The sequence below is a fragment of the Bubalus kerabau genome, chromosome 1 (assembly GCF_029407905.1).
Source record: "Bubalus kerabau isolate K-KA32 ecotype Philippines breed swamp buffalo chromosome 1, PCC_UOA_SB_1v2, whole genome shotgun sequence".
Lineage (NCBI taxonomy): Eukaryota > Metazoa > Chordata > Mammalia > Artiodactyla > Bovidae > Bubalus > Bubalus kerabau.
In genome coordinates, this window is record NC_073624.1 from 206,129,609 (window position 1) to 206,150,086 (window position 20,478).

Here is a 20,478-nt window from a genome sequence, read left to right on the forward strand (position 1 = left end):
TGTATTTCCTTCGCCTCCTCCACTTCCTCCCCTGAAAGCTGAGCCTGCACGTGCAGGGTTCCTGGGTGACCAGCCGCCCCGGCACGCCTGCTGGGCTCAGCCCAGGTCACACATTCGCTTTCTCTCTGATTTATCACATCCCTTTCGTCTAACCCTCAGCACTTTAATTTGGTTTCTGCCTGTCACCCTCAAGCTTATTGAATAATTTCACTTTTCCTCCTGATTCTGGTCTCTCTCACAGAGATAGTAATTATACCGATTTGTCTGCTGGGCTATTAATTACAGGAATTGTGGCTTATTTATTTATTTTTAGACTCAGAGGCTAATTGCTGGTGGCCATGTGCTGTTTTCCGCCCCCAGATAATTTGGACTTCAGTGATTAACCTGGTGTCCAGGTTACCTGCTATTAACCATCTGCCTCCATTTTATCCCAGAGTTAGAACTGATTACCATTGCGCCCAATGCCCAGCATCCCTTCTGTGAGGAAGAAAGGAGAGAACAGTGTGTAGGGGAGCCCCTCAGACAGGAGGGCAGGAGAGTATGACTTCCTCCTCTGCCGCCTTGCCCATTGCCCAAGATAAGAGCTGTCCTCCCAAAATATTTTTGAAATTTAGCATCTTCATTGTATTCATTAATCCTGCAACCTAGTAGTATTCTCCATGAAAAGAGAATCGCAGGTAATGCAGGTTCAATCCCCTGGGTTGGGAAGACCCCCTGGAGGAGGGCATGGCAACCCACTCCAGTATTCCTGCCTGGAGAATCCCCTGGACAGAGGAGCCCGGCGGGCTACAGTCCATTGGGTTGCAAAAGAGTCGGACATGACTGAGTGACTTAGCATGCATGCACATTTAACAAAGCAGAGGGCAGGCCCTGCAAGCCCACAGTTCCCACTGATTACAGGGACTGGAGAAAGCCATTACCAGCGTCATTCCATGGGGAAGAGAAAAATTACAGGCTGCAGACAATCCTTTGGAGAAACCACCACCAAATGCACAAAAAAAGCCTTTGAGGTCTTTCCATTTGGGCTTCCCTCATAGCTCAGTTGGTAAAGAATCCGCCTGCAATGCAGGAGACCCCGGTTCAATTCCTGGGTTAGGAAGATCTGCTGGAGAAGGGATAGGCTACCTACTCCAGTATTCTTGGGCTTCCCTGGTGGCTCAGCTGGTAAAGAATCTCCCTGCAATGAGGGAGACCTGGGTTCGATTGCTGGGTTGGGAAGATCCCCTGGAGAAGGGAAAGGCTACCCACTCCAGTATTCTGGCCTGGAGAATTCCATGAACTATACAGTCCATGGGATCCCAAAGAGTCTGACACGACTCAGCATTTAACTCAGAGAGGAAGGAGTATGGCACTGCCTGAGGTTGGCTGTTCAATGGGAGGAACGTCCTCGCCAGGTGAGCCTGTCACCTTCTGCTACTGCTGGATGTCACCACTCGCTCACGAGAGCCTTGGAGCCCATCTCTACCAAGATCAGCCCTGCTCTGTGAGCATCACTTATCTGCGCAAACCTGCTCAGTCCCTGTTATGGCTGGGAGCCTGGAAGCCTGTCGTGATGAGCACAGAACAGAGGAAATTGAGACTAGATGACTCCGTCAGCAGTTCCTAATCTCAGAATTATTCTTGCAAGCAAAGTATAACAAGATATACAGTTTTTTCAAAAAATGAAATCAGATTGCATTTTTTAAATTCTGTGAGAATCTCACAATACACCTAGGGATAATTAGAGAGCTCCATGAGTGGGTACATGCGTGCTCAGTTGCTCAATCATGTCTGACCCTTTGTGACCCCCATGGACTCTAGCCCACTGGGCTTCTCTGTCCATGGGATTCTCCAGGCAAGAATACTGGACTGGGTTGCCATTTCCCTCTCTAGGGGATCTTCCTGACCCAGGGATCGAATCCTCATCTACTGCATTGGCAGGCAGATTCTGCTCTAAAAGATCACCTTCCCCCTGCCCCCCGCCTTTTTTTTTCCTATTTTTAAATCTCTTCAAGACAGAGGAATATAATTCTATAGTCTCTTTATCAAAACCTTTGAAACAGATATGCGTCAGAAAATTTAAAATTTTTAAGATTTCAGAAAGGTAACTTGGGACATATCTCCCAGTGCAGGCAATATCTAGTAATCAGCTTATTAGTGTTTTTGCAGTGAAATGTATAAATATTCATCCTAAGAGAGATAGAGTGTCATGCCACTGGAGGTCAAGTTTTGTCACCAAATGAATAGAAAAAAAAAAAACTCTTGATTTGGGGGGGGGGGGGGCATTGTTATTGTTTTGTAATTGCAAATAAAGGATTGTATACCTGTATTTCAAACACTGATTTGCTTGTCTTTCTATAAACTAAGGGAGAAATGAGGCATTTTTAAAACCAGCTCCCACCGCCAAAATACTTCAACTGGATGCTGACCGCCTTCATCTCAGTGGATGGGATTTCAGATGGTTCTGTGCACTGACCTTTAGGTCACTTATATAAGGAATCGAGTCACTAAGTGGTAGAAGCATTCAGACAAACTCATAATTTCCTGGAACTGACTCTCAGTGGCCTTAAGGAAGCCTATTTTCAGGATGTTTAGAAACAGTTCTTCATTTTGAAGGCAGGATTTCACATTAAAAACAAATGAACACTTAAGGGAGTGGGTAAGTAGTAAATAGTACTCTCTCGACCCCAATCCAAACTGATCCTGTCCTAAGTAAATCAAGCTGGACTAATGAGTCACTTTCATATGTGTAAAGAACATGAACAAAGCCAGTAAAGATATTTATTTCAGAAAAGTGCAGCGATATCTACCAGATACCATAATAACCTGAAATAGGCTTAAATGTATAGCTTTGCAATTTCCCTCTAGTTTAATGGGACATAAAGTGGACTATTTTTCTCCTTTTCATAAATGAAATGAATTTCCTAAAGAATATAAGAGAATTATGGAAATTCAAGAGACAATGCTTTCATCTCATTTCTGTTCTGGATGTGTCTGCACACAGAGAGACAAATAGTCCGCTGTGTATGGAGATTTCTACTGCTGATAAGTACTGGTCAGCAATATCATGCTGTGTGATGAACAGATCCTGAAATTATAGCAGGTCTAAAATCAGAAGCTTGTAGTCAGATATAAACTCTACTTTGGGCTTCCAGGGTACTGGGAGAGCATCAGAGTTCATTGAAAGAGACAAGAAATACGATGAAAGATGGCATGCAGTAAACACCAGAGAATCTATTTCAAAAGCTTAGTTTAAGGAAATGATTTTTACTCCCTGATCTTAAACTCCTTACCAAAAACAGCAGTAAGAATGTATAGGATTCTGTCGGTTTCAGTCTTTTGTGCTTGGTGATACTGTTATTTGGGACTGTTATTCAGAGCTCAAAAGGAGAAACTTGCAAGTTGTTCTTAATTTTCTCTCATGTCTACGGTGGACTTTCACTCCAAAATCGGGAATGACCACAATCCCTCAGCCACCTGAGCCTCAGAAGTATGACTGGGAGATTCTGCTTTCTGTAAATTATACTGAGACCAAACACAGGAGTGATTACAAGGGAGAATCATCCTGACAAAGGGCAGCCATTGCTCCGTTTTGATTTAAATCAGCTCAGGGTTTTGACAAAGGTTCATGGAAAACTCCAGTCAGTAATATCCTTCGTTTTTTCCCTTTAAAATTACTCTGCAAATATCTTTCTAAGGGCTGGCCAAAATTGCCTTCAATTTAGGCATGTTAGTTTTGCCCTCTTTCATTTTTAATGAAATCACAAATGTGTAGAAAACCAGGGAGAGTAATACGACAATAACTCACATACTCAGCACCTTGAAAGAATAAACACCAATATTCTCAGCTCTTCCCTCAGAGTTCCCCCCGACACCACTTTTTCTTCTTCTGTCATATTCTTAGAAGGAAAAAATAATCAGATACCAGAGCTACATTCTGAGCTACGTTCTTTAAACTGAACTTTGGGTGAAGTTAAAAAAAAAAATCCATTCATTACTTCAGACAGATATTTGAAATTCCTTAAGCAGAGAGTGAAATGGCCCCATTTGAAAGCATCTGAAAGTCTGATCAGCATGGATTCACCCATTTCAATGCCCTGCTCTCCAGACCCAGCCCTTTGACCGGAAATGTCCTCCAACCTGCTTCTCCTCTAACCCCCACCATCCACAGTGAACAGTCGTGCAACCTGCCAAGGCTTTCTCCAAACAGAGGTCTCACTGAGCATCCCGCCCACGTTCCTCTGCAACACCTGCACCCTCCAGATAGTATTCTCCCCAACAGAATTTTAATTCCTTTTGTAAAAATGATTGTCTAGGTGTTCTATTTTTGGACAATGATCTAGAACTGTCAGGCCCACCTACTAGGACAGCAAGGTCCTGAGGAGGTGAAGAGATCTAGTTTTTTCCATCTCTGGCTGAGACACAGCATCCAGCACAGAGCCTGGCTCCTGGCAGAAAGCAGGGAACCAGAAAGAGGGAGAGCGAGTGATGGAAGTAATGAACATCAGGCAGAAAGCCAAGGAGAAATGAATGAGCCTTGGCTTCCTTTCCGAAAGCCACGTAACACAGGGACAGAGCTCGGGGCTGGCGTCCGGAGTCCTCAATGGCTGCTCAGCATTGCCGCTTCTCAGCTGCACGACATTTGCTAAAATGATCTCACTTCTCAGGGCCTCAGTTTCCTCAACAGCAAAACAAAGCAGGTATCTGTTCCTATCTCTGGAGCAGATGTTTGAGGGCAGCAATATTACAAAAATCGAGAAGCACGGAGATGGCAGGGAGCTAGGGTGTGATGTGGGTAAACATGGTTGGGATGGTGGCAGCTTTCTGAGATCAAGGGAGTCTGCCACAGCCTTTTCTGCATAGATTGCCAAGATCATGCCTGTAATTGCGGAGCCCTAACGAGTCAGGAGACTGTATCTGAAACAGCCAAGAAACGTGCATTAAATACACCGCCTCAAGCACTGATGGGGTGGGGAGAGCCTTGGTAGAAAGGAAGAAAATGATCATAACAATCACCTGAAAGACCAGGCTTTCCTTCTCTCCTCCAAAGTATCATAGGTTTATAACCAATCTTTATTTTTCTTTAAAAAAAAAAAAATTTCCTAAAAGGACTTCTGAATTCACAGCTGTTTTTCTGCTCCTTTGTGACAGTGGTTTCAGATCTAAAATAGGACACCTATTAAACACAGTCGATATTTATTACCGTACTCCACTGAATGCCATCATCCTTCTCCAAAATGTGTTGAAGTTCGGTCTGTGCCACTTCCCTTTCCCCTGACATGGGAGCTTTTATGTCTCTGTTAATGGCTGAGAAGAGGAGGAGAAAAAAATCAGATGCTTTACTTGAAGGCTAGAGCTGTTTTTCTCTTGTGCATAAAACTTGTATCTTCACACAACATCGCCCAGCAGGTGGCCAACATGACCTGTGAAGACTGCATACAGTAGACATTTCAACCAGACCAGCAGGTCCCAGTTGTCTCTACCTCCATGTGGGAGGGGTTCTTCTGTGGCCATCCCTATCATGCTGCAGCCCGTGGAACAGGGAGGCCCAGGCCAGGGAAGGACACCTGCTATTTAAACACTCTGATTCTTGAACTGTCCCCTTGATACAGGAATAACCTTCAATCTCCAGCATTCAGCAAACTGGATTTTCTGCACTGACATCCGCTCCCCACCTTTTCTCTGAGCAGAGGTTCCCTACTTGGACTTAAAGAGTGTCCAAATCTATTTATCCTCTCAGCTCCTGAAACAGGCAGCTTTGTTTTCACCCTTCATCACAGACAATGTTCTCCATGATGTATTTATTTTAAAACATCACTCTTGAGGGGGCTGCCAGCAAGCAAGTGGTTCTACTTAACACAGAGGTGTCACGAGCTCATCTATACCTTCTAAAACTGTGGTCGAGAAGCATTTGAATCTTTCTACCACCTTCAGCCTACAATCACCAGGCCATAAAGCAGAATGAGCCTTTGCATGCCTACACGTTTGCAAGCGCCTGTGTACTCCTTTTATAGATTTTTTTATTATTATTACTGAAGCCATTAGGGACTTTCAGCCACTCTGTCCACCTAAGCATAGATGTATCAACCTATATCCAACTGTAATCATTAAGTGCAGTTTCCATTTATGCCAGCCTCTTTCTCTTTCCAACCTTCTGTCTGTTCCCCTTTCTTTGACATGCTAGGAAGGACATCCACTTTGGCATCACATAGCCCTGGCTCAACCCAGGTGGTGCTAATGGTAAAGAATTCACCTGCCAATGCAGAAGATGCAAGAGACACGGGTTTGATCCCTGGGTGGGGAAGATCCCCTGGAGGAGGAAATGGCACCCCACTTCAGTATTCTTGCCTGAAAAGTCCCACAGACAGAGGAGCCTGGCAGGCTATACTCCATGGGGTAACAAAGAGTCGGACATGACTGAGCAACTATGTATGAGCCCTGGCTTGGTTTCCTGGCTTTCCCCTTTTACTGATGGGCTGTAACTACTGACTGGACACGTTCCTTATCCTTTTGAGCCTCAGTTTCCTTGTCTGCACAGTGGAGAGCATATGGCCTGTCTCTCTGGATTGCTGTGATATTTAATCAAAATAACAAACATGTGTGTCACACATAGAAGGTGCTCAATAAACTTTCACTTCCACCCCACCCTTCATCAGTGTCCACACCAATGTTTTCCTTTGCATTTGTAAGAGTGCTGTGATTCACATTTTTAAAATCACACAACGTGAGCTGTGCCATGTGAGACAGACTCTCCCTCCAGAGAGGAAGCTTAGGGGCTGGAAGGAGGAGGGGAGGGATGGAGGGAAGGAAAAGGAGGAGAGAACTGCTTCTCCTACTGAAGACATAGAGCTCCAGTCGTTAATCTGGGAATTCAAAGAATCCCAAGAAAAGCTGTTAAAAGGCAATTTTTAGTATCTCAACTGAAGAATGAGCAGATGTTTGTGGAGGGCTACCATTTTCTATGTGCATTATCTCACAATCTTGAGAAGCGATTTTAGCCACTTTCGTGATGAGAAATCCAAAGCTCAGAGATCTTCAGCATCTCTCCAGAGGTCCCAACCCATGAATGGAGCAAAGGCATTCAAGTCCTGTGTTCCTGCCCTCTGCTCCCACTGCCTCTCTAGGAATTATTAACCATCATTTCATTTCAAGGAAAAGCTTTTACGCCAGATTCACTTCAGATTTTTTCAAGATAGTCATGTTGTAAAGACAAAGATGAAGAGGTCAGAAAGCTGGGCAATAAAAATGAAAATGTCATCCTTAGAGTAAAACCTGACTAAACTCCAAATGTGACTCAATTGTAACAACAGCGATCTCCTCAACCAGGTCAGAACTAGCTATGGGCCTTGAACTTTGTCCTGATGTTGACCGTAGGCAGCATCACAGTTCTTTTGCCCCAGCTTGAGGAACCTTCCACAGTTGGTATGTTGTCTATTGCAGTCCTCAAGGAGCAAAGTTGAAGAGAGCCTGTTCCATTCCTCCCGTTTGCCACATACAGAACCAGTGACACAATATGGCCCCTTGAGTTTCCAAACCATATGCAATTTAGGGGCAACCAGGAAAGGATACTGGCTTCCCTGGTAACTCAGCTGGTAAAGAATCTGCCTGCAATACAGGAGACCCCAGTGCAATTCCTGGGTCAGGAAGATCCCCTGGAGAAGGGAAAGGCTACCCACTCCAGTATTCTGGCCTGGAGAATTCCATGGACTGTATAGTCCATGGGGTCACAAAGAGTCAGACACGACTGAGTGACTTTCACTTTCAGGAAAGAATACAGAAAAAACCCAGCCCTATTCTCTTTGGAAAGAGCATCCGCTAGGTGCATGGAGTTTGTTCTGTTCCCACCTCTGTGGTCATCTCAGAGGGGGGCTAACACAATCGCCGCAGAGCCCAGCTGCCTCTCCCGCTGTCTGGAGCCCCAGTGCCCACTCTGCCTAGACTCCGACTCCCGTCCCAGCCCCACACCTCCACAAGGTGTCCGTGGCCTCGCAGCATCCAGTTCAGGGTCACTGCAGGCACTGTCCTCCCAAATCACCTACAATTGCAATTGCTCCAGTCTCAGAGCTCAGAGCAGTTTTCATAGGCCATTATATTTTATATCCCTTCACTGCACAGGTGAGGAAAGTAGGAGTCAGCGCGGCTATGAGATTTACCCAGCGTCACACCTTCCATCTATTAATGATGGAGTGAACTAATGATTACCTTTTAAACTTCCTATGACATTAGTAGAAAATGTGCTTTTAAAAAGAAACGTTAGCAAATGCTTTTCCTCACAGGAAAAAAAAAGGGCTACTACCATCATTTCCTTTTTATTTCTAGGCTACACTTAAGAGTTATCATCAAGAGCATTTTGCATTTGCACGTTTCCAGATAAATTATTTTCTCATATTATCACTTACTATTAAAATGTTCACTGGTTACCAACATTCTGGAAGAATGGTTGTAACAAATCACATGCAAACTGTATCCATACAGCCAAGTCCAGGTACAATGATACTACAGCTGAACACATAGATAGTATGTGGAACAGCCCACTTGGGTCTTTGAAAACAGCAATGCCCATTGACTTGTATGTATCAACAATAACTGGGGTTTCTATTTACCCCCCACCCTTGTTGTACAGAAGTCATTGTGTCAGTAAAAGCATGAAGTGAAGGGGATGTCACAAGAACCAGAAATGGTTATGAAGTCAAAGAATGAGGTCACAAGTGGTCACATCTTCCTTCTTATTAATCAGGTTAATTTCACAAGTGCCACATGACTGAGAAGCCATGATAAGCCCACCCAGCCAGGAAATTGCTCACTTTGCCCAATACTAGTTCCAATCCTCTACCCACTACTCCCCAAATCCTGCCCCAGAAAATTCTACTTGGGCTCACAAACTTGTAGGATTTGGACAAACTGACTCACAGAGAAGAAAAACACTAAATTAGTTGCCAACATTTAGGGGGGGAAAAAATAGGAGATTTAACATACAACTTTAGCTTTCTGGCTTCTTAAGGAAAAGAAAAACTCAGAGAGCTGGATTTGTAGGCCAACACTGCAGCAGGCCAGCACTCCAGAGCTGCGTGGCTGCTGTCCACAGGAGAGGGGCCAGCCCTCCCCCAGTGGAAACATTCCCACCATTGTCTTTGGAATGTCTTTTTTACCCATTAACTTCGTCTGCCTATTCTTAAGGTTTTCCAGTGAATTTTGCAGGTTAGAAAAGTGTTGGAATATCATGTTTTAGGGATGGTATATTTTACAGGGGTCATTTCTCTTCGGGCTAAGAATAATGGAAGACTGAGACAATGTAGATGGAAAATTCAAGCGTAATAAGCTTATTTTTGAAGTAAATGTTTTTGTTTAGAATCCTCATATTGATACTCTTCCCAGGATCTAATGTTCTGGGTAGCTGATCAAGTCTAAATCCTTTTCAGCCTATACAAGCACAGTCAGAGAGGGAAATTGACAAGAGTCTACAGATGCCTATAAATATCCTATATGTTGCTATTTAGTTGCTCAGTTGTGTCCGACTCTTTGCAACTCCATGGACTGGATAGCCCACCAGGCTCCTCTGTCCATGGAATTTCCCAGGAAGGAATACTGGAGTGGGTTGCCATTTCCTTCTCCAGGGGATCTTCCTGACTCAGGGATCAAACCCGTGTCTCCTGCTTGGCAGGCAGATTCTCTACCACTGTGCCACCTGGGAAGCCCCATCCTACACTTTACAGAGTTTCCAGATCACTTAAACAACCCCATAGCAGCAGCTCAGCTAGCTCAAGATGTTGAAAAGCAGTGGAAAGTTCTTATTTGTTTTTATTCTCCTGGGCTAGTACAAGTCTGTATGCTGTGGTCTTAGCAGAGAGACTCAGCCCGTGTTCAACAGGATAGAAAATGACAATGTTATTGAATTGGGATCTCTCCACAAAGTCATTGTTTCAACAGGAAAATATATTGTCTATTTATTTACAAGGGTTAGAGCCCAAAGTTCTGTATAAAGGGAATGATACATCAAAACCTCAGCTGAAGAAAATTATGAAGCATTCATGTGGACTAGCCAAGATTAACCGGGACTGCCAGAACACTTTCACCCATATGATGTACATGTTAAAAACCTGATGATATGATGAGAGGAAGACACATAAAACAGATGTTTTTCCTGGTATACAGCCCTCCTGTAAACCTGGAGATATTTAAATAACCCATCTCAACCATGATCGGGGCAAAGTGTAAGGATTGGGGGAAAAAAGCCATTGGATTGCATAAGAGATTTCCTCTTTATGCGTTGCTCTTCCTGCCAGCATCTGGGTTTGAGAGTGTTGCATCAATCCATGCAATCGTTAAGATGGAAAAAATTAAAATTGGGAGATAGATTAAAATAGTGGGACTTTGTCTCATTAGCTGGAGGACATCTGTACAAAGATGGATGTAATTGTGGGAGGATACAGACTCCTTTGTCATGTCAAGAAAAGTTAACCTTTAAAAGGATACAGATATTCTCAAAGATTTCTAAAGGAATGAGAACCGGTTGTTGAGTCTCCATTATTCTTCCGCGGTGTGCTGCAAACTCTCAGAGGTGAAGGCTTCTGTACAATACTATGATATTGCTCTTGAGCCCTTGGTAAAGGTTGCCACTTCCTTTTACCCGAATACTTTCTGATTGGGGTCTGCTTTATGTTTTACTTACTCCTGTGATTGATTTCTCCTCCTTAATGTTATACTGAACAGAAGCCCTGACAAGCCAAATCAGGGCATCTCAGAGCTTCTCTTTGGGTTTAGATTCTCCAGAATAGGAAGAACTGGCAAATGAATGAATGGCTAGAGCAGTGCTTTTCACCTGTCTGTAAATACACATTTGCATCTCTGGGTAATGGACTGCCCTGTGACCAAGTAATTATTTAAAGTTTAATTTTAACCTACACATCAGAAATGGAGATTTGGAATGGCTTAGGCTTTTCTCTCAACCTCTCTCCCTCTTTGATTTTCAAGGTAAGGCAAATTAATTAATGTGCACTTTTCGATTGAACAAATGATTAAGACCCAGCTGTGTCTGTGAAACTATGAGTTGTGATGCAACACTTGGGGCTTGTTATGCTTTTTTTTGGCATGAAGAACAGACACACAGGTATCTAATATTCAGTGTGTTCCAAAAAGCGTCAGCTAGCAGTTTGTTTGCCAAATTAACTTTCAAAGATATGTAAGTTGCTAAGTTTGACTTTATTACACCCAAATCTTAAATGATTGATGGACTACTGTGAAATAACTTTGTTCAAAAAAGACAATCTTTGGCAGGCTACTTCAAAGACTTTACAAAGATAAAAAGATATTCCCATTTTACATTAATTTCCCTGATAGATCAACAGTTATTTGAAATATGCCTGGGGATTATGCAATAGGTTCTGTCTTACGACTTTCCTTTCACTGTATCCAGTAGCCCCACGTGGGAGTGTTTCTACTTCTAATGATTTAGGATATTTTTTTCCTACACATAAAGAGCATCTTTAAGAAAATGCAGATGGGTAGAACAGTATATCTGGCATTTTTATTCACTACCATTTCATCACATGGCAGCATCTGACACTAAAATATACAAAGATAGGGTTTTTTCAGAGTCAACAATACTATTCAGGATGTGGTTTCAGATGCTGCCTGTAACATTCTCCACAGAGACTGAAAGGATCCATTTCTTTCTTTTTAAACATAGATTGTGTGACTTTATTTATGTCTAAGGTCACTATAGAATTACTGTAGAATTACATAACCAGGAGTGAAAACCTCAACTAAGGTGTCATGGGGGTAATGGAAATCATTGAACTGGGCCAGTACAGGCGTTGGGGGTCAGGTGGGGTGGTGGTGTTTGTGGCTGAGAGCATAATGCTTGAAGGAAACTGTCATTTAGGTCAGTATGTCAGATATTCTGATTTTTCTAAAGAAAGGTAGAAACCTTCTAATTTTTCAATATTGGGGAACTATTTCAAAATTCTGAAAGATCCTGGGGTGGCCACACAGAACATGTCTGGGGATGGCATGTTGCTCTAAACCTGCTGAGAAGAAAAAAATATATACATTTACATTAAAAGGGGGAAAAAAGCATTCTCAATTATCCACATTTTTCAGAATGTCATTTCGTGATTGTGAAATAGTCACACATAATGGCCTCACGATGGCTCAGGGCAAAAGAACCAAGACCCTGAGTCACTGGTTTGAGAGAAATTTTGCAAAAGGGTTCCTATGCATGAGGGAGGAGGGTGCAGTGAGTGATAAGACACAGGTTCCTTCTGCAAAATACCATCACGCGTGTATCCACCATGAGAAAGATAGAACACAGAGGCCCCTTTCTCTAAAATTTATCTTCAAGGCCATTTGATTTTATGGAGTGGAATAAAACTGACTTGCAAAAAAAAAAAAGAGAAAAGAATAAAAATCCCTTCTTTGCTCTTTGGCAGGGTGAAGTAGAGAAGTAAAGTCTCCCCGCTGAACTACTATGAGGTCAGAAGCCTTGCTGCTATATTTCACACTGCTACACTGTGCTGGGGCTGCTTTCCCAGAAGATTCTGAGCCAATCAGTATTTCGCATGGCAACTGTAAGTATCCACCTCTCTCTCACTCTCTCCGTGGGCACTTGTGCCTGTGTCAACCGGCAAAACACACACATTAAACATTTCATAGAAGAGGAGACTTGTTAATCACTTAAACTTGTGTGGATGGCATGCATGTGTGCATGCTAAGTTGCTTCAGTTGTGTCCAACTCTTTGCGACCCCATGGACTGTAGCCCTCCAGGCTCCTCTGTCCATGAGATTCTCCAGGCAAGAGTACTGGAGTGGGTTGCCATGCCCTCCTCCAGGGGATCTTCCCCACCCAGGGAGTGCCACCTGGGAAGGTGGATAATTCAAGTCTAGTCAAACTGGTGGGATGACTGTTCTATGACTCCAATAAACAAGGTTGCGGGGACACACTTGTGTGAGGATTTGAAACAGCCCTCAGTACCTCCAATGAAGTCTGAGTTACTACAAGGAGGCTGTGATCACGCCTAGAAACCAGCTGCGGGAGAACATCACGGTCTTCTGGGTGTTGCCAGGACTGCACGTTTTCATAGGGTAACGAATACAGAGGCATTGTTACAACAGAAAAGAAGAAGACTGGGACAAAAATTAACTTTCGTTTAGACTCAGAAGTATATCATTGCAAGACTTAAAGTGCTTCTGAATTCCCAGTGGACCTAGTTTAACTGTTCATAACTTTCTTTTGATCTCTGCTATCAAGGGTAGAAAGCACCATGATGAAAAGGTCAGTTGACTCCTCAAAAGAGGATAATTCTACCTGTGTGTGGAATGAAATAGACAATTAACTACTTTTTTTCCTTTTCTCCAAAAGATAAAATATTTTATCACAGTAAAGGGGAAAGCATTTTACCCAAATATCTATCTTCACAGTAGTTATCCTCAAACATTGAATGAACCATTAAAAAGGTATTTGACAGTAGGATACTAACGCCGTCCACCCAGCTTTCTGCCGGACGGTCTAGGTTGTAAAAAGAAGTTTACATGAAGGTGAGGTGGCAAGGCTTTACACCTCTAATTAAGAACAAAAGTTAGGGTATGACTAAGGACCAAACTGTGTAGTTTGAAATCATCATTCTTGAAGTGGCGTGTGTGCATGCCAAGTCGCCTTAGTCATGCCCAACTCTTTTGTGACCCCATGGACTGTAGCCCACCAGGCTCCTCTGTCCATGGGGATTCTCCAGGCAGGAACACTGGAGTGGCTTGCCATTTCCTTCCTCCACCTAACTCAAGGTACTAAACCTTAATAAGCGTTTATCTCCATTTGAGATAAGTATTCTATCTTTGGTGCCCCTGTGCAGAAGAGACTCCAGGAGAAAAAATAAATAAATAAATAAGAAAGAGACCCCAAATATGCTGCTGAAAACCATACTTCAGTGGACACTCAAATCTTTGACAGGACAGAGACAGGAATTAATTGTTTTAGCAACTTCCTTGGTGAATGGGTAGATAAAATTTCAGAGCAGTGGAAGGGAAAGTACAAGATAATCCCATACCAAGCATGGTTGTGAGTGAGTCTCTAAGAGTGAGTCAGACTCAGAGGCTACAGGGGTTTAAGGTGTGTGGGTCAGAGCATTAATCTATGAATGGATTTTGAGTCATTATTTACATTTCTCTCACCCCCCAAAACAACTGCCTTTTAAATGTGACTCATCTTTTTCCCGCCTTGGTTTCTCTGAAGGACTGCCAGTGCTCTGGAGATCATACGTTTAAAGGCAGAGAGATTTTTGAGATGTAGGTATTTCCAAAGGTCAGGTATTATTACAAATTGCCTATTCTCCACTGAGGAGAACTGCAGAAAAGGAGAAATACGCTCGCTGACTCTGCAGGTCAGGGAAAATTCCAGATCACCCGACTGGCTACACTCAGTTTGACCCTGTCCTGTAAAAGTCCCCGTTTCTGTGAGATTAGCCAATTGCTTAACTTGAGAGTGAACTTCCCACAGTTCCTAGAATGCCAGCCGACCTAGCGGAGCTGCCTTCAATAGTAGATTATTCCAGCTGGACGCCTGTGGAGACTGTATTTTCCTTCTGGCTCCTGGACGAGGGCTCTTGCCTCCAGACCACATTGCCTTTGTGGTGATTGATGGGAAGGCTGCTTTGAAATAGTTTTGTCCGGAGACAAGATCTTTGGCAGACTGCCCCTCAGGCTTAGCACTCTAAAGAAGATGAAAAGAAAACTGGGCAAGAAAAGAGCACCTTCATGTAAAGGGTTCACTGGCAAGTTTAACCCCCCAGAAAGAGGGACAAGTCAGAAAGACTGACGCTCGGAAATCTAAGCCCAGGCTTATTAGCATCAGGAAATGAAACTGTAACTCAATTATCCTTAAAGAGCACTTTTCTATCACAACATTTCCTAAAATAACAGACCTGCGTGGAAATGGAAAATGGTGGCATGGTTGGACTTCAATATGGTTTTGTTCTGCGGCCACCCACTTCCGCCCGCCCTGGCCCTGTCAATTCTTGGCTTGATTTCCTCTTCCCTCTCTTGCCCCATGTCCTCTTTTCACAGATACAAAACAGTATCCGGTGTTTGTGGGCCACAAGCCAGGACGGAACACCACGCAGAGGCACAGGCTGGACATCCAAATGATCGTGATCATGAACAGAACCCTCTACATTGCTGCCAGGTGAGCCCCCTTTCCCCTGCGTTTGCCTTTGGAGCATCCAACGGGCCTAATACCTAAATGTCCACAGTCTGCCTCATAGTAAAGATCCTGACATTCCCAAAGAGAGTGTTACTTCATTTAAAGGCTACTTTCATTTGTCAAGCAACCATTCTTTCAAGACTTTCTGTGTCCTTTTAACTTCATGAAGTGGATTTGGATAGAAATAATTGCATATTTTGGAGTTTAAACTCAATCCACGGTTTATCTTAAACATTGTGTATATACATATATATGTATATACACACACACAGTATACACAGATATTTCTCAAGCATAGGGTAAAGTGTTCTCTCCTTGATACTTGCTAAATTAAGTTGAATGTGTCAACATGTATCAAATTAAGTTGAATGTATGTGTGGGTGGGTGTATGTTAAACCTGTATTTTTGCAGATAATATATAGTAGATATTATTACTTTAGCAGAATGGCAGCAGCCACCCAGTAGAAGTTTTTGATAGGGATCTAGTTCAGAAAATACTCATCCTCTGGGAAAATGTTATTCAAACAGACCATGTCTTAAGGATGAATGGCCTGGTAAGACTACTACCCAGACAGGGATCATATGGATTTAGGTTTTGTTTCAACTCTACTCTTAACTTACCTGGACCACAACTTCTCTGGCTGTTCAGTGTCCTCTGTTAAATAAGAAACTAGAGTAGAATTTCTTAATGGTGTCCCCTAGGATTCTAAAAATACATGATCCCCCATTGGGGACAGGGGTTGTGGCTTATTCAAAATATTTCTAAATAAACAGCAACAGGGAGCACTATCTTGTGGGGTCCACTGTGGTATAACCTGGGTCTAGACTGATGATCGTTTTACACTGGGAAGGAGAAATAGAGATTATGTTTGTAGTACCTGTCTGGCTGTGAACACAAGTAAAGTAAATAATAACAGTGCTGGTTCCTTCAAAGCACTTAGATGTTCTGAAAATACAAGCTATACAATGTAAAGTTAAAAAAAAAAAACACTGGCTAGATTAAAATATCCTATGAGTACCCTACATTTTGGTCACAGGGAACAATGCCAAAGCACTTTCTAAAAATTCTACTTCACAAACACTGAGTACATACTTATTGTATGTGCTATATAAATTGCAAATATAGTTGTAAGTTCTTTATAAATGTTAATTCATTCAATCCTGGGGCAAAAACAAACAAACAAACAAACAAAAAAAAACCTTTGAGTTAGAGCTGTTTTCATCCCCATGTATACCAGGAGGAAACCAAAGTGCACGAAGGTGGAATGACTGGGTCAGAATGACACGGGCAGGATTTGAACTGGAATGGTCTTTCTCTAGAGTCTAGGTCACTACTCTCTGTGCTCTGCAGCCTACTGAGCCATAGAAGGCCCACTTGTCCTGGTAATAACCTTCTAATAGCTTTTCCCCAAGAACAGTAGCCACTGTGGGTATTCATTAAAAACATTCCAATGAGTCCCCAGTAGCCACCTCTCTGGGAGAGTATTCAGTTCAGTTCAGTTCAGTCACTCAGTCGTGTCTGACTCTTTGCAATGCCATGAATCGCAGCACACCAGGCATCCCTGTCCATCACCAACTCCCGGAATTCACCCAAACTCACGTCCATTGAGTCGGTGATGCCATCCAGCCATCTCATCCTCTGTCGTCCCCTTCTCCTCCTGCCCCCAATCCCTCCCAGCATCAGGGTCTTTTCCAATAAGTCAACTCTTCGCATGCGGTGGCCAAAGTATTGGAGTTTCAGCTTCAGCATCAGTCCTTCCAATGAACACCCAGGACTGATCTCCTTTAGGATGGACTGGTTGGATCTCCTTGCAGTCCAAGGGACTCTCAAGAGTCTTCTCCAACACCACAGTTCAAAAGCATTAATTCTTCGGCACTCAGCTTTCTTCACAGTCCAACTCTCACATCCATACATGACCACTGGAAAGTATTAGCTCCCTCTTAAATACCATTTTCAGTTTCCTAAATGTAACAGGGATGGAAGATTACATTTGTACCCAGTTAGCTAAAGGCTGGTCAAAACAAATGATTAAACATTATATCTGTGAGAAATAGGCTGACTCAAGAATCTTCTATGAATTGTTCACTTTGCAACCCAGTCTTTAGGGGAAAAGAAACATAACCAACTACCTGATGACTTTAATTTGGCTGTGAAACAGTCCAAGGGGTACCAGAGTTAGGAAGAAGGTGCTGTGCAGACTTCAAAGTGACCAATATTACACTTTGTTAAAACCAAGATTGTTTCATCCTAACTCCTGACCCCAAGAAAAGGAGAAAGGAAAGAAGGAAACAAAGGAGAAACACATTCACTTTTGTAACACTATAAGACAGACTCATCTTTGGTTAAAGGTCAAATCTTGACCTTGGTTAAAAGTCAAATCTGTAACAGCCTAGTATTGACATGTTGGTTTTCACTTTGTGCAGTCACTTTCCTGGAGTACGCACCCCTGGAAAAATCCCTAAATGATTTCTGTGGTTTGCATATTTAGGGTCTCTCCTCTCTCTTAAATTTCACATTTCCCAACAGAGCCCCAAGAGATCCACGTTCCCAGGCAGCCATTAACATGATTTAAAGTGAAATCCTTCCCCAGACTCAAGTCATGCCAACATAGTTCAGTGGTGCTCACTGGAGAGGGGAAGAGGAAGTCCTAGGATTGAGTCAGTTTGTGTTCAAGTAACTGAGTTCAGTAAGAGCAGCGTACGAACCCGGAATGCGCACACGGTGCTGGGGAAACCCCTGACCCTTGATATGTGGTTTAGCATAATGCATCATTCTGTGTGTTGGGCAATGTGATCTCTTGGAGGCTGAAAAATATTGCCACTGTCCAAAGGAGATTTCACTCATAGAATTTTTATTTTTAAAAGGCTCCACAGTTCTTCTAGACAATAGGTGTCAGCTATCAGAAGCCATGTCCCCAGCCAGAACCCAGGGACTGAGTGAAGCTTGATGAGCAACGCCCCTTTTCAGTTCTGCTTTATTATTATCCATTTTGTAAATTCTTTTTTTGTTGTTTAATCTCTGAACTGCTAATTAACATAAACAGGCCATGCCAAAGGGGTGGGGGGGGTGGCAATCAAGAGCTTTCTGAGGAATTGCCAGTGCATATTAATCAGATGTTAATTTACAGTTCATATGTTCAGCTCCTACTTAAAGTTTTGAGGAGAGGCAGGGCCAGAAAAAATCTCGAGTCATCTCAAAGCTGATACCAAAGTAATAGGCAATTCCACTCCAATAGTGAACCTGACCCACAGCACCGCCAATAAAGTCAAACAAGCAATAAAGGAATGCCATAAAACTGCCTCGGAATTAAAGGGCAGAGCAGTTCTGGCACCCTACTGGAGTCTGAAGAACTTTCCAATTCAGCAATTTACAAAACAGGCTCCTCTCTCTCTCCCTCACCACTCTTACACACACATACACACTCACACACACTCACAAGGGCAAGGGAATTTTATAGGCCAACTGCCTTACCCCCTCCTTTTATTTTCATAGGAGAAAGCCTGTTTTTATTTCTGTTTTTCGGTGTTGTTCTTTCCCTAAAAGTAGTAGCAAACAGATTTCCAAAGAACTGGGGGCGGGGAAATGGAAGTGAATCCTGACAGCAGGATTCACTTTTTTCTTTCTCTTTTCTTTCTCTTTTCTTTCTTTTTTCTCTCTTCCCTTCTCCCCTTTCCCTTTCTTTTAAGTAATGAGGGGCCCTGAAAGTCTGCATGGGAGCCTTGAGGTCTTGCTTTAAAGCTGTGGGTAATTTTCCAGCCCCAGGACTTCCTGCATTTTAGAAAAAGTCAATGTTATTTCAAGGGAAAACGAGCTGTTTTGCTTTCCCTCACTAGCCCCCCATCTCCTCAGTTGAATGTAGCGCTTTTCTTTTCTTTCTTCTGAATTCCAGACAAAAACGCCCTTGTACTCAGCTCACACAGAAGGGGATGTTTAAATATAGCCCCACACCTGAGCTGCTCATTCTGTTTCTCCCCTTCCAAGGGGAGATTGGCAGCAAATCATAAAGACAACCAAGTTCTCAGCAAAACAGGAAGGTGAACAGAAGCAAGAAATGTAAACTTTAGCTCAAGTACATCTTAACCTTAATTGACCATCACTGTGTGAAAAAGAGTGGCTTCTGGAAATAATTTTACCTTTATCGTCTTGCGTCTTGTCAATCAAATCATCAAAGGTAAAGCTGAAAATATGTTTTTGAAAAAGTGATGGAGATAGACATTAGCTTTTTGTTAGCTCTCTTGATGAACAACTCTAGCATGTTGAATACCAAGTGAAAGGCCATGCGAACCCATCTGTGTGCTAGTTTGGAAGCCTATTTAACTTTCAGACATCTCCTACCTAAACTACGTACGTACATACAGATGTTATTGTTACGGGATGCGAGAGACTACTGGAAAGTTTTCATAAAAGGTGGCAAGATGCCATGATTTCTCTGAAGGTACTGAATGTGTTCCTGAAGCATCTCTTAGAAGCTGAACCCTCCCCTTCTTCTTGCCCTCGGATCTTGTTTTTAATAACATGGATGTGGATTTATCTGCCTTGAATGAGACATGGACTCATTCAGGAGAAAACGCACTGGCTTGACTCTTGAGTCTAACATTCTCTTAATTCTTTGTTTATAGGGACCATATTTATACTGTTGATATAGACACCTCACACACAGAAGAAATTTATTGTAGCAAAGTAAGTAGTTTTAAAACGTTCTTTCAGAAATGAAGATCTTAGGATGGGTCTTGGAGAGAATATGTATTGTAAATGCATTGATTGAGATGACATGGCTTAGAATAATTGGGAACATTTTATGAAATTCTAATTTGGGGATGAGTTAGGGCTTAATATGAAATGGTTATGTACTTCATATTTTATTCATCAATTACATGCACATAAACACATTGGAATTTTAGGTAATTCCTAAATTCTTTGAATAAAATATTGGATGTTTGTCCAGGAAAAGATCAGTTTCCATATGTAAACTTTTGTCCCACAAGTGTTTCACTGTTATGTTTCCATATCTTGCAATATTACGTTTGACTCAACTGTTGTGGTTCAGGAATTTGATCATTATCCATTTCAGGCAGATATAAAATATAACCTATGCTTTCTTATAACTCCACATGGAGGTATTTTAAGTTAATAAAGTCTGCCCCAGAGGTAGATGATCCCTTCAACACATGAATTTATGTGAAGGAGTATAACCTGAATTAAATCTTTGTCCACCTAAAGTGAATGTCCCCTTTATGTTTAAGAAAATGACTTCCATATTTTAAGGAAAAGGCCTGCTTTATGGAAACTGATTTATCAAGTGAAAGGA

General features: G+C 42.5%; 1 protein-coding gene across 2 annotated transcripts in view; it reads left to right on the forward strand.

The window, feature by feature from the left end:
* SEMA6A (semaphorin 6A) overlaps positions 1-20,478 on the forward strand; it is a 131,469-nt gene that overhangs the window by 53,364 nt on the left and 57,627 nt on the right. For both annotated transcript variants that reach the window (XM_055550710.1, XM_055550720.1), the window contains exons 2-4: positions 12,408-12,545; positions 15,034-15,151; positions 19,790-19,850. In XM_055550710.1, the coding sequence (XP_055406685.1) occupies positions 12,446-12,545; positions 15,034-15,151; positions 19,790-19,850 (279 nt within the window). In that variant the 5' untranslated portion in view covers positions 12,408-12,445. The remainder of the gene's footprint in view (positions 1-12,407; positions 12,546-15,033; positions 15,152-19,789; positions 19,851-20,478) is intronic.